The sequence below is a fragment of the Morus notabilis genome, unplaced genomic scaffold (genome assembly GCF_000414095.1).
Source record: "Morus notabilis unplaced genomic scaffold, ASM41409v2 Scaffold919, whole genome shotgun sequence".
NCBI lineage: Eukaryota > Viridiplantae > Streptophyta > Magnoliopsida > Rosales > Moraceae > Morus > Morus notabilis.
This window is the reverse complement of record NW_010366464.1, coordinates 24,730-35,667: the sequence shown is the minus strand read 5'-3', so window position 1 is coordinate 35,667 and position 10,938 is coordinate 24,730. Positions and strand designations below refer to the sequence as shown.

Here is a 10,938-nt window from a genome sequence, read left to right as displayed (position 1 = left end):
ATATATAACTATATAATATTATTATAAATAAATTAATAATATATATTATATTATACTATATTAGGTTTTTATATAATATAAATGCAATAATTTCTATTTTATTTTTATTCTATTTTCAGCTTGAATCACATCTGTTGGATCAAAGCATTTGGACAGTCAGGATTGGAGAGTGCATTACACTCTTGGGGGGAAGGGAGTGAGCAGACAAGGAAACATCAGCATGCCTCAAATGTTAGGAAAGCATCTTTCTTGTGTTTGTTTCCATGTGAGCCAGTCTATGTGAGCTTGTTTTCTCCTACTAATCCAGTTGCGCCTCGTGTCATGCTTATTAAATTAATGATCCGGATCAATTTGAAATGTTTGTTGATTTCTGATGGCCAATAGAAATTCAGTTTCACGTAGTCCTTGCCGCACTAGTTTAAGTCCAAAATATTAGATTCTCAATGTGATTTCGGAGGAAGAAAAAGAAGAAATATAAAAAAATTCTAAAGAAGGTAACTTGTAAAACTATGTGACTCTACAGCATCCATGCATTGGACTCAACTGCATTTCAAGGCTTATAAATAAGTTGCTTCCCCAACTCTTCAAGGCATCTCTCGAGCCTTAGAGCTCTTTAGAAATTTTTTAAAAAAAGGAAAATCTTTGTTTTAGTAATTCTTAGTTTAAATTTCAAAGTTTGCAATTTTAAGTTTGAATTCTTGAGGAGGAGTTCTGATTCCTGTTAAGAGATATCCGAAACATATCAGAAACTGTATCTGCCACTAGTGTTTGTACTAAAACTCTGCTTTTATTATTTTTGTTATGAAAATGTTATTTGAATTTTTTATACTGTGTTAGTTTAATTATAATTATGTTTCAAATTTAATTTTTGCTAGGGTAATGACGTAATCATATTATGAGGATTTAATTTGTGTAAACGTTATTGTGATTGGCATACTTGTGTTGACTTATTTATTTTTATACATAATGCTTTCGAAATTTCATATCAACTTTTTGAATGAACTAAGGATCAAAATGAAACTGAGAGTAGATTTTTGTAACATAGCTCTGAAATAAATACAATAAATTCAGAGATAGTATAGAGATATATCAATCTTTTCTTTTTTGTGGTCATTTTTGAATCCTTTAATCTTAACATTTTTGTAATTTAATTCACATAGAGTATAGTGAGTTTTATGAAAATGTATATTTTATATATAACTTGAGAATGAGTACATAAAACATAAGAGAATTCGACCATCAACATAATATGATCTAAAAATTACAGTAATGTTTAAATAAATTAAATTCGATTAAGATTGATGAAATCATGATTCTCAGCATATTCATAATCATTGTTTTATTCTTGCCTTGTTATTTTAGAAAATAATTTTCTTTTTTACTTTATTATTTTTAAATTTTATTGTTGTTTTAAATTTTAATTTTGTAAAATTAATCAAAATTCATCTTTTTGATTACTCAAATAAAATTGAAATTATCCAATTTTAGTACTTAATGAATATGTTATTCTCGTGAGAATGGTACGTTTAAACTCACTCTTTATTACTTCTTAGCGATATTGTTGCGATTGACACCACAACAGTGTGTTTGCCAAATAAAGGTGTTCATGTTTTTGTCGTTTAATTTTAGTGTCTCTTTTTTTGTTGTTGGCCTCCGGCGTGTGTTTGACTTTGTTTTGTAATAACAGGGGTGATTTTCTCACCTTTTAGCATTGGTTGTTTGTTTCCCATTAATGTGGAATTGTTGGTCCGGCTATAATTTTTTTTAGGTCATGATATTAATGTCTCTTCTCTGTGGGATTTAGTAATCTACCTCTTCCGAGCTCTAAATATTATTTGATGGGAGGAATTTCTTCAATTATAATTTTAAGTGTGCTCGTTGTTAGATTTTCTCTTTTTTTTAATTCTCAAGTGTGCCTCTATCCCTTTAATAGACCATTCACATTGTAATATATTGATTATTTTTTAGTTTTTGTTTAAATGCAATTTCCCTTTTAAAAAAAATATCTTACTTTTATAAATTCAACTTATGTATCATCTTTGTTCTTGTCTCTTTTTTTTCATATATATATATATATTACTTCACTTCCCAGCTCAAGGAAGCAAACTGGACCTCTTGTTGTCTGCGTCTCTTCGTTCTTCGCCTTCTGAATTCCTTCCAAATAACGAAATCACCCCCAAAAAAATTAGTAAAATAAAATAAAATAAATAATAGGAGAAAAAACCCACATGGCGTTGAAGTCCGCGAAGCTTTCCAGGTGCGACCCTTTGAACGGTATCCTTTTCCAGACTCTTGACTATTTTTTCTCGAAAGCCAATATTTTTTTCTCTTTTTCTTCTCTGCCTTCCATTAATTTCTGCTCAAAAGCAAGCGTCTTTTTTGTTACAGAATTGAGGGCCAAACTGAATAGTTTCAGTTTCCAAAGGAAGACGAAGAAGAAGAATAAGAGATTGGAAATCATGGCACAGTCATTGAAGTTGCAAGGCGTCGGCGATGAAATGCAGAAGCTTTTGGATGCCAACATGGACGAAGCTCCTGCTAGAAGGCGTGCTCGTGAGGCTTTCAAGGATATTCAGCTTGGGATTGATCATATCCTGTTCAAGGTAATCAATTTTACTCCTTTTTTTTTTTTTTAAATTCTTTTATCACGTATGGTATTGGTAATTAAATCTTATGCTGCTCATTATGTTCAATGGGTTCTTTTTTCTCACTGACTTGAAATTGGAGAGATTGTAATTGTTGTTGTTTTTTTTTTTTTTTTTTTAGAACTGGGAAAAGTTAAATTAGTAGTATTGGAAAATTTAAAAAAGCAGTTAGAAATTTTGATTAGCAATATTGAGAATTGATCGTTCATAACTCGATAATATTAATTCTTATGTCCTTGATTTTGTTGCAGACACCGACAGATGGATTGACAATGAAGGAGGTGGGGACTGTTTATTTTTGGTAAAGAACTTCTTGTTTATGTCACTACTGTTATGTGTAGGGACGTATTTCTTCCCCAGAAATTTAACCAAAGGGTGGAGCCCCTCTATTGAACTTTGGAGGAATTCTTCAGTGTTTTCTTTTTTTTTTTCTTTTTTTTTTGGGTGCAATTCCATAATTAGATAAAAAGAAAAAGCAGAAGTTTGTTATACGTCTATTTTACATTTTCTTTTCTTTTCTAATTGTGGACTTGTTTCAGCCTATTGATTTAACTGTGGGTGCTTGATATTTGAGTTTAGAAAAAGCTGCATGAGCACAATTAGTATTGTCTCAAGTATTTGTTCAACTTGTTTACATTTTTGAAGTTGCTTCAGTTTACTTATCATGCAAAGAAGAATAACGGCACATATACTGTGGTGCAGTCGTATGAGGTGAACTCTAGGGGATTGAAGATTTTCTCTAAGAGTTGGCTTCCGGAGACGTCTAGCCCCAAGGCAATAGTGTGTTTTTGTCATGGTTATGGTGACACATGCACGTTTTTCTTCGAAGGCATGTAGCTTAAGTCGAAGATTTTCAGTTGAAGATTAGTAAACTTCTGTTTTTGATTAGCCATGCTAATTGAATCTAATTATTTCATAAAAATTTCAGGAATTGCAAGGAAGTTGGCATCATATGGATTTGGAGTTTTTGCAATGGATTATCCAGGATTTGGTCTCTCTGAAGGTCTTCATTGCTTTATCCCAAGCTTTGATCAGCTTGTGGACGATGTCATTGAGCATTACTCGAAAGTCAAAGGTGATGCTTAGTCTTTTAGTGACCTGTACAAAACCTTTTTAACAATTAAGGATTAGTGCAAACACTTAATGAACAAATTCTTCCCAGAAGCAACAGTTAATTTTGAATACTCAGAGGATTTGTATTATCCTTGTAGAGTTACTTGTCAAAGATGAAAAGAAAAAGAAAAAAAGTAAGTGCGCTCAGCAATGATGCTTATGATGGGTGCTTCAAATCTGCATGCTGTAATAGGTTTTTAAAACCATTTAATAATTTGAATTTTGCTGGTCATAGGAGTTCTTGATTTAATGTGTTTAATATACTACAAAAGAGAGAAATTGGAGAACTAAGGAGATTAATCCCCTAGGTAGATAGTTCGCAATGAATCTGATAGTTTAGATATAATTTTGGCAGTCGACCTACTTGTATTTGCCTTTTGGAAAGTTTGTACTCTGTATCTCGAGTCCACCTGATTATTTGAATGTAGAAAACTTTAGAGCAATCATTTGATAGTAGTGAGGGTGCTTGTTTTGAATTGGATGTGTTCAATCAACATGCTGGAAAAAGTGAGTTTTATCTTCGATTTGTTCTTCATTGGGACTCAGAAGGGAATCATTAACATAAACAACCAATTATGGATGCACCACCTGTGGTTTCTTTTGCTTTCTTTTCTTCTTTCCAATCAGTTGTTTCTTTCAGCTGTAACCTCTTCTTTTTGTTTTTCATTTTTGAAATATATGATCTCAAAATGAATCATCAAGCTATAACAATTGACTGAAATATACCATGTTTTTCTAGGGATTTATAAGTAATTGTATAAACACAAGTTACCCTGTTTTTCTATAGCATCTCTGATCTTTGTGCTTATAAATGCTGAACGATGGCAGAGAACCCAGAGTTCCATTCTCTTCCAAGCTTCCTCTTTGGACAGTCTATGGGCGGAGCTGTGACTCTGAAGATGCACCTAAAGCAACCAAATGCATGGACTGGTGCAGTTCTTGTTGCACCGATGTGTAAAGTAATTTATGAATCACGATCAGTGTATTAAAATTGCCTTTATGAGATTTAAACTTTTGATTGACTGAAAAAGTGCTCTGTAGATTGCAGATGACATGGTTCCACCATTGCTGTTAAAGCAGATCCTGATTGGTCTTGCTAAAATTTTTCCAAAGATGAAATTAGTGCCACAAAAGGATTTGGCTGAGGCTGCATTTAGAGACTTGAAGAAGAGAGAAATGGTGTGAAGTTACCATCTGGATTTCATAGTATTACTTTCTTTCTATTTGCCTAGCTTCTAAGTAACGTTTTTCTAATCCCGTTTATGTTATCCATCCTGCTTTAGGCGCACACAATTCCTTATTAACCAGATCTTTTTTCTCTAAATACAGACAGCCTACAATGTCATTGCTTACAAGGATAAACCACGGTTACGGACTGCACTAGAAATGCTGAAAACCACACAAGAGATAGAACGTTGGTTGGAACAAGTATGGCATTTCATTTTTTTCTTTTATTACATTTTGCTTGTGTGGAATGTGGTTTTCTATATTCTGCATAGTCTTCTTGTTTGTCTTTGTCATCCATTCTGTACCATTATAAGTAGCATTCTTTATGGACTTACAAGAGGTGGCCAAAATTGGTCATGAATTTTCACTTTGAGATGTCAAGAGTATGAGATCTATCTGAATCTGCTAAAATTTCATTCATCTGTCTACAATGTTCTATTTCAATTTTGAGGAGATTTCATTGTACCTGGAAGTAATATGGAATTGTTAAGTTCTAAGGGTTTTTGCCTTTATCTTCACTGAATGTCTTTACAGGTTTCCCTGCCGTTATTAATCTTGCATGGTGAGGCAGACATTGTAACTGACGCGTCTGTGAGCAAGGCCTTGTATGACAAGGCTAGCAGTTTAGACAAGAAGCTTAACCTTTACAAGGATGCTTATCATTCGCTTCTTGAGGGTGAGCCTGATGAAATGATAATTCGAGTTTTCAACGACATTGTTTCGTGGCTTGATGAGCATAGCGCAAAAAGTGTGGGCAGCTGACTTCTTTCTCGATCTTTTTGCATGCATGGATGTGTACAGAAAAGCACATTCGCTTCAAAGTTTGCAATTGCATATACAAATCATCAAGTGTGTGACATTTGCGAGCCATATTTTTTGTATTGTTTTCTAATTTATAATCATTTTTCCGAAAAATAATTGCTGAAGCTTTTTGATAACTTGAACTTCAGCTTTGATATTGGAATAGTCAACTGATTAATAAGGTATTTGGGAAGAGTTTAGCTTCTTCGTCTTCCTTGCATTGCTTGTACAAACTCAGTTATCTTAATGATGGTTCAGGCTTGAATCAAGACAAGGTCCTTAATATCTTCAGTGTGTCTGCCAATTTTTTTTTATTTTTTATTTTTTAAAGTCATGACCTTATTGAAGGCAGCCTATGAAGATATGTACAGTTTGAACCTTTAGCTCCAATTGAGATGGAAGCATCTTTTTTGTTTTCGTGTTCGCTAATATCCATCATGTTTCTCATGGCTATGATAATCATACAATAAAGAGTTTTTGCTGCAAGTAAGACTCTCGAACATTTTCTGATAGATATGATATTTGTAATGGATGTTATGCATGTCAGAAATTGTCCCAGAAGTTTTAATCTGCATTATTTGTAAGTAATGCTTCACCGCTACCACTTGTGAAAGTGTTACTTGGGTGTCAATATTTAAATTGGTGCAGACATAAAGACACCTAGCTTGCACTGAGAGAGGACTTGTGCAGATGATATTTGAGCAACATGAAAGAAACCATGGAAGCATAATAATTGCGAGCTAGAGAAAAAAAGTTCAATAATAGTACAGACAGAAAATAAAGCATGTTTGCCAGAGATGATGGTCCACAAAGACAACTTGAGACTTCTTCCGGCAAGAAATAGAAGTATGCAGGGGTTGTTTTTTTGCATTTTTGAGTTAGGGTGATTTGAGTAATGATCTTTGGTTGAGTTTGAGTTATAATTTAAATTAAAGTTGTAACTTGAGTTTGTATTTAGATGTGCACATTTGAGCTATTATTTAAATTGAGAATCTTTTTGAGTTTGTGTTTGGGTGGGTCAAAACTTAAATTTGTATTTATATATATTTTAATAAAAATGTAATGGTGATGAAAAATTTTAATAGGGTATATGGGTGGAGTTTTATTCGTCTTTTCGTTGTGAATGCATAGAAAAAAAAATCATGTCAATCAGAATTAAAACGAAAAAATTATGGCATTTTTAATAATAGAAAAAATATTGTTTATTAACTTTGAGTTTGAGTTTATGAACTCGAGTTAAAGGGAAAATTTAAACTTGAGTTTAGCCCCAAACTCGAGTTTAAACTTGAGTTCAAATTCGAGTTCAAACTCAAATTTTACAAAAGTTGTAACTTGAATTTAAACTTTTTCTGAGTTTTGTTGCAAAAGAACAACTCTTATGTCTCAACTTCACATAGCCCAGACTCTAAAGTTTGCCTGCAAACAGAAAGAGCAATGTTATTAGGCATTGGTGGTGCTCAATATCATTCACTAATATAATATGAATTCCGCATCATAAGACTCATAAGTGTAGCTCATCTTGAGTATTATTATATTGAGACCAGCATAATAAGGTTGCAGTTCCTTTTTTTGGTATGTTTAGTCCGGTCCTTAAACTTTAAGGGGATGTTCAACAGCCCTATTTTTGAGTTAAAAACTCAAAAAAAAAAAAATAACTCAAGTTATAACTTTATTCAAGTTCATGTTCTTTTAAGTTTGAACTCGAGTTTGGGATTAAAACTCTAGTTCAAGTTTTCCCTTCAACTCGGGTCCAGAAACTCAAACTCAAATTAATGAACATGATTTTTTCTATTCTTAAAAATGCTATAACTTTTGCGTTTTAATTCTGATTGAGATAATTTTTTTTTCTATGCATTGATAACGAAAAGACGAATAAAACCACACCCATATACCCTATTAAAATTTTCCATCAGCATTGAGTTTTTATTAAAATATTATCTAAATACAAATTCAAGTTTTGACTCACTCAAACACAAACTCAAAAAGATTCTTATCTCAAATCATAACTCAAATATACACAACCAAATACAAACTCAAGTTACAACTTCAATTCAAGTTATAACTCAAACTCAACTCAAAATCTACACTCAAGTCACCTAACTCAAAAACGACAAAAGAACAGCCCCTAAGTGTGTTTGGCTGCCCATAAAACTAAAAAAAATGTAACTCGAGTTTCAACTTTATTCAAGTTCATGTTGTTTTAAGTTTGAACTCGAGTTTAGGACTAAAACTCGAGTTCAAGTGTCCCCTTCAACTCGAGTTCAGAAACTCGAACTCAAATTAATTAACAGTATTTTTTCTATTCTTAAAAATACTATAACTTTTTCGTTTTAATCCTAATTGAGATGATTTTTTTTCTATGCGTTGACAACGAAAAGACGAATAAAATCTCACCCATATACCCTATTAAAAATTTTCATCACTATTGAGTTTTTATTAAAAATACTATCTAAATACAAATTTAAGTTTTGACTCACTCAAACACAAACTCAAAAAAAGATTCTTATCTCAAACCATAACTCAAATGTACACAACCAAACACAAACTCAAGTTACAACTTCAACTCGAATTATAACTCAAATTCAACTCAAAAACTACACTCAAATCACACTCTAAAAGAACATGCCTTAAGTATAGTGAGATTTTGATATCTGAATTTTTAAAAATATATATTCTACATATTAAAGTGGGAAACTATTTGGGAGTATATCTTTTTAGGACTTTTTAGAAAAGTCCCATTTAAAAGGAAATTAAGAAAGAATTTTTAAGACCCAACCAATTGTGGTTAGTGGATCTCTTGCCTGTTCTCACATTCTCCCACTTATGAGTTATAACCCACTACTCCCCCTTTTTCCTTTAATCTGACCTATTATAGGACTCCATTTTGTCTGTGGGTCACAACTAGTTTGGTTGGATGATAAAGCAACCAAAGATCTTTCGAGCTGTATCCTTCTATCAATCTTGTCGTTTATTTCTCTATAAGTAATTAATGCCTAATTTATTTTATCATTTAAGTTTTCAATTTTAAATTTTTATAATTAAAAATTTTTAAAAAATGTAACATTTAATTTTTTTTATTTCTCTATAAGTAATTAATGCCTAATTTATTTTATCATTTAAGTTTTCAGTTTTAAATTTTTATAATTAAAAATTTTTAAAAAATATAACATTTAATTTTTTTTGTTACAGTAAAAAATTTTTAAAATATATAATATCTTAACTCAAATTAAAAATTTAAATTCACGAAGTGAACGACACTAATAAAAGGCCATGTACCTTATATCATGGATCATGGTTGGTAATCTCATATTTCGTTGACCGAACCAAGTAGTCAAGAAGTAGCTAACTGAAAGTCTCTGCACTAAAAGGAGAATGTCAAACATCCCCACGTGATCCACTGATCTAATCCCAACGTCAACTCAATTAAATCTCCATTCTGGATTTATGCCACCAATACTATGCATCCCCATTTGTAACTCATCGGTAAAGTAAGTAATTTTAACAGTTAAATTAAAATTTTAATGGTGAGATATGAAGCGTGAGTATTAAAAATTTATAACACGTTACACAAATAGATTAAACAATTAAAAAATTAATTTAACGATAAAAATACTTACTCTATTAGTAGGTCACAATTTTAAGATGCACCGTAAAAGAAGTCCACTAATAAAGAAGCAAATGACATTATTTTGAAGCGCAAAAAAATGACTTTTTCTAGTAAGCAGCTTCTGACTATTGAATCTGATCAGAATCACACTAATTAAAAAAAATATGTAAAATATATAATTTTTTATACGGATTTGATGGCTGGAAAGTAAATAACTATTGATAGTTTATTTTTTCAGTCCCAAAGAAACTCATTGCAAAAAAAGAAAAAAAGTGAAATAAATATGAAAACATAGAAAAATTTATATTGTGTTGCCTAATTTTTAATTCAACATACTATCTAGGACCATCTCTAATGCAATTGTTAATATCAATTGTATATTTGGTACTAAATAATGTGATATGATGTGTTATTTTCATTTGTATTATAATAGATGATGCTATTTCAAATGTTAAATATACTTTTTATCATAATCGTTAGACTTTAATAGCTGTAAAAATAAACTTTTAATTTTAAAATAAATTGAAAATGAAAAAATTGCAATGATTAACTGAAAAAATAAATATATCAATCAATATCAATAAAATATTAAATTTGTCATAAGTTATTTTTAGTGACAAATTCATCACAAAATATAACATATGAAAAATTTAACACAATACATGACATTACATTAAAGAGTATTTTTTACATATAAATGCTAAATTTTTATTAGCACGTAGTATTGCGTTAGAGATTCTAATATAAACTCTAACTCCAATTGTAAATATGGCCGTAGAACTTAAATAGTTTTCAATTGATTAAAAACAAAACAACAGGACTTTTCTCAAAAATTGGATTTGTTTCAACGCACTATAAATGCATTTATGATACTACTATTTAAATTACCAATTTGTCCTTAAGAACTTTTGGTAAGGGATAAAAAAATATAAAGATATGCGTAAAAATAACTTATTTAAGTTATTTTTTAGTAAATGATCGAAGTTTTATAAGATTAAGAAAATGGTTGTTTATCAGCGATAAATCATGATGATTCAATGATAAATCAATTGATTGATTTAGTGGTATATTATTGATTGACTTAGTGATTTAGTATTGATTAATTTAGATTAACTAATTTCAATTAATAATATACCTTTTTCTCATTGATAAACCATGGTATAGTGGTATACTAAGAATTGACCATTGTAGAAAACAATCATTTACCTGAAGAAAAAGTTCGACCATTTACCTAAAAAAATTCCACCATTAATTTAAGAGTTAATTTTACTTTTAGCCCCCAAGTAATATTAGTTGTCTCATTTAATCCTTTAAATTTTTAATTAACACACTCATGACACCCGAGCTTAACAAATGTTGCACTAACGGTTCTGCTGTTGCACAGAAGGAAAGTTGGTCTTCCATTTATGACATAACTATTAAAAAATGGACAATTTTTTTTAGCAATTTAGGTGCACGTGACGTGTTAGGTGGAGCTTAAAATGTTATCCTGGATACCTTTTGTCCAAATTGCTGACAAGATGTTGAAGAATGAGATTCTTCGGG

General features: G+C 30.9%; 1 protein-coding gene across 2 annotated transcripts; it reads left to right on the top strand.

Annotated features, from left to right (window-relative positions):
• Positions 1 to 2,101: 2,101 nt before the first annotated feature.
• LOC21384801 (caffeoylshikimate esterase) lies at positions 2,102 to 6,059 on the top strand. 2 transcript variants are annotated; one of them, XM_024173612.1, is made up of 9 exons: positions 2,102 to 2,257; positions 2,389 to 2,603; positions 2,897 to 2,926; positions 3,348 to 3,474; positions 3,574 to 3,720; positions 4,587 to 4,717; positions 4,800 to 4,937; positions 5,088 to 5,186; positions 5,520 to 6,059. In XM_024173612.1, the coding sequence occupies exons 2-9, from the start codon at positions 2,460 to 2,462 to the stop codon at positions 5,745 to 5,747; spliced, it is 1,044 nt and encodes a 347-aa protein (XP_024029380.1). In that variant the 5' UTR covers positions 2,102 to 2,257; positions 2,389 to 2,459; the 3' UTR covers positions 5,748 to 6,059. The 2 variants fall into 2 exon arrangements, with proteins under 2 accessions (XP_024029380.1, XP_024029379.1); XM_024173611.1 differs by having other exon boundaries at positions 2,102 to 2,274.
• Positions 6,060 to 10,938: the final 4,879 nt, after the last annotated feature.

Coding starts and splice junctions, on each gene's coding strand:
- LOC21384801 (XM_024173611.1), top strand. CDS start 2,229: ATGGCGTTGAAGTCCGCGAAGCTTTCCAGGTGCGACCCTTTGAACG. Junction 2,275..2,388: donor CAGGTGCGACCCTTTGAACG/GTATCCTTTTCC, acceptor TTTTTGTTACAG/AATTGAGGGCCAAACTGAAT. Junction 4,718..4,799: donor TTGTTGCACCGATGTGTAAA/GTAATTTATGAA, acceptor AGTGCTCTGTAG/ATTGCAGATGACATGGTTCC.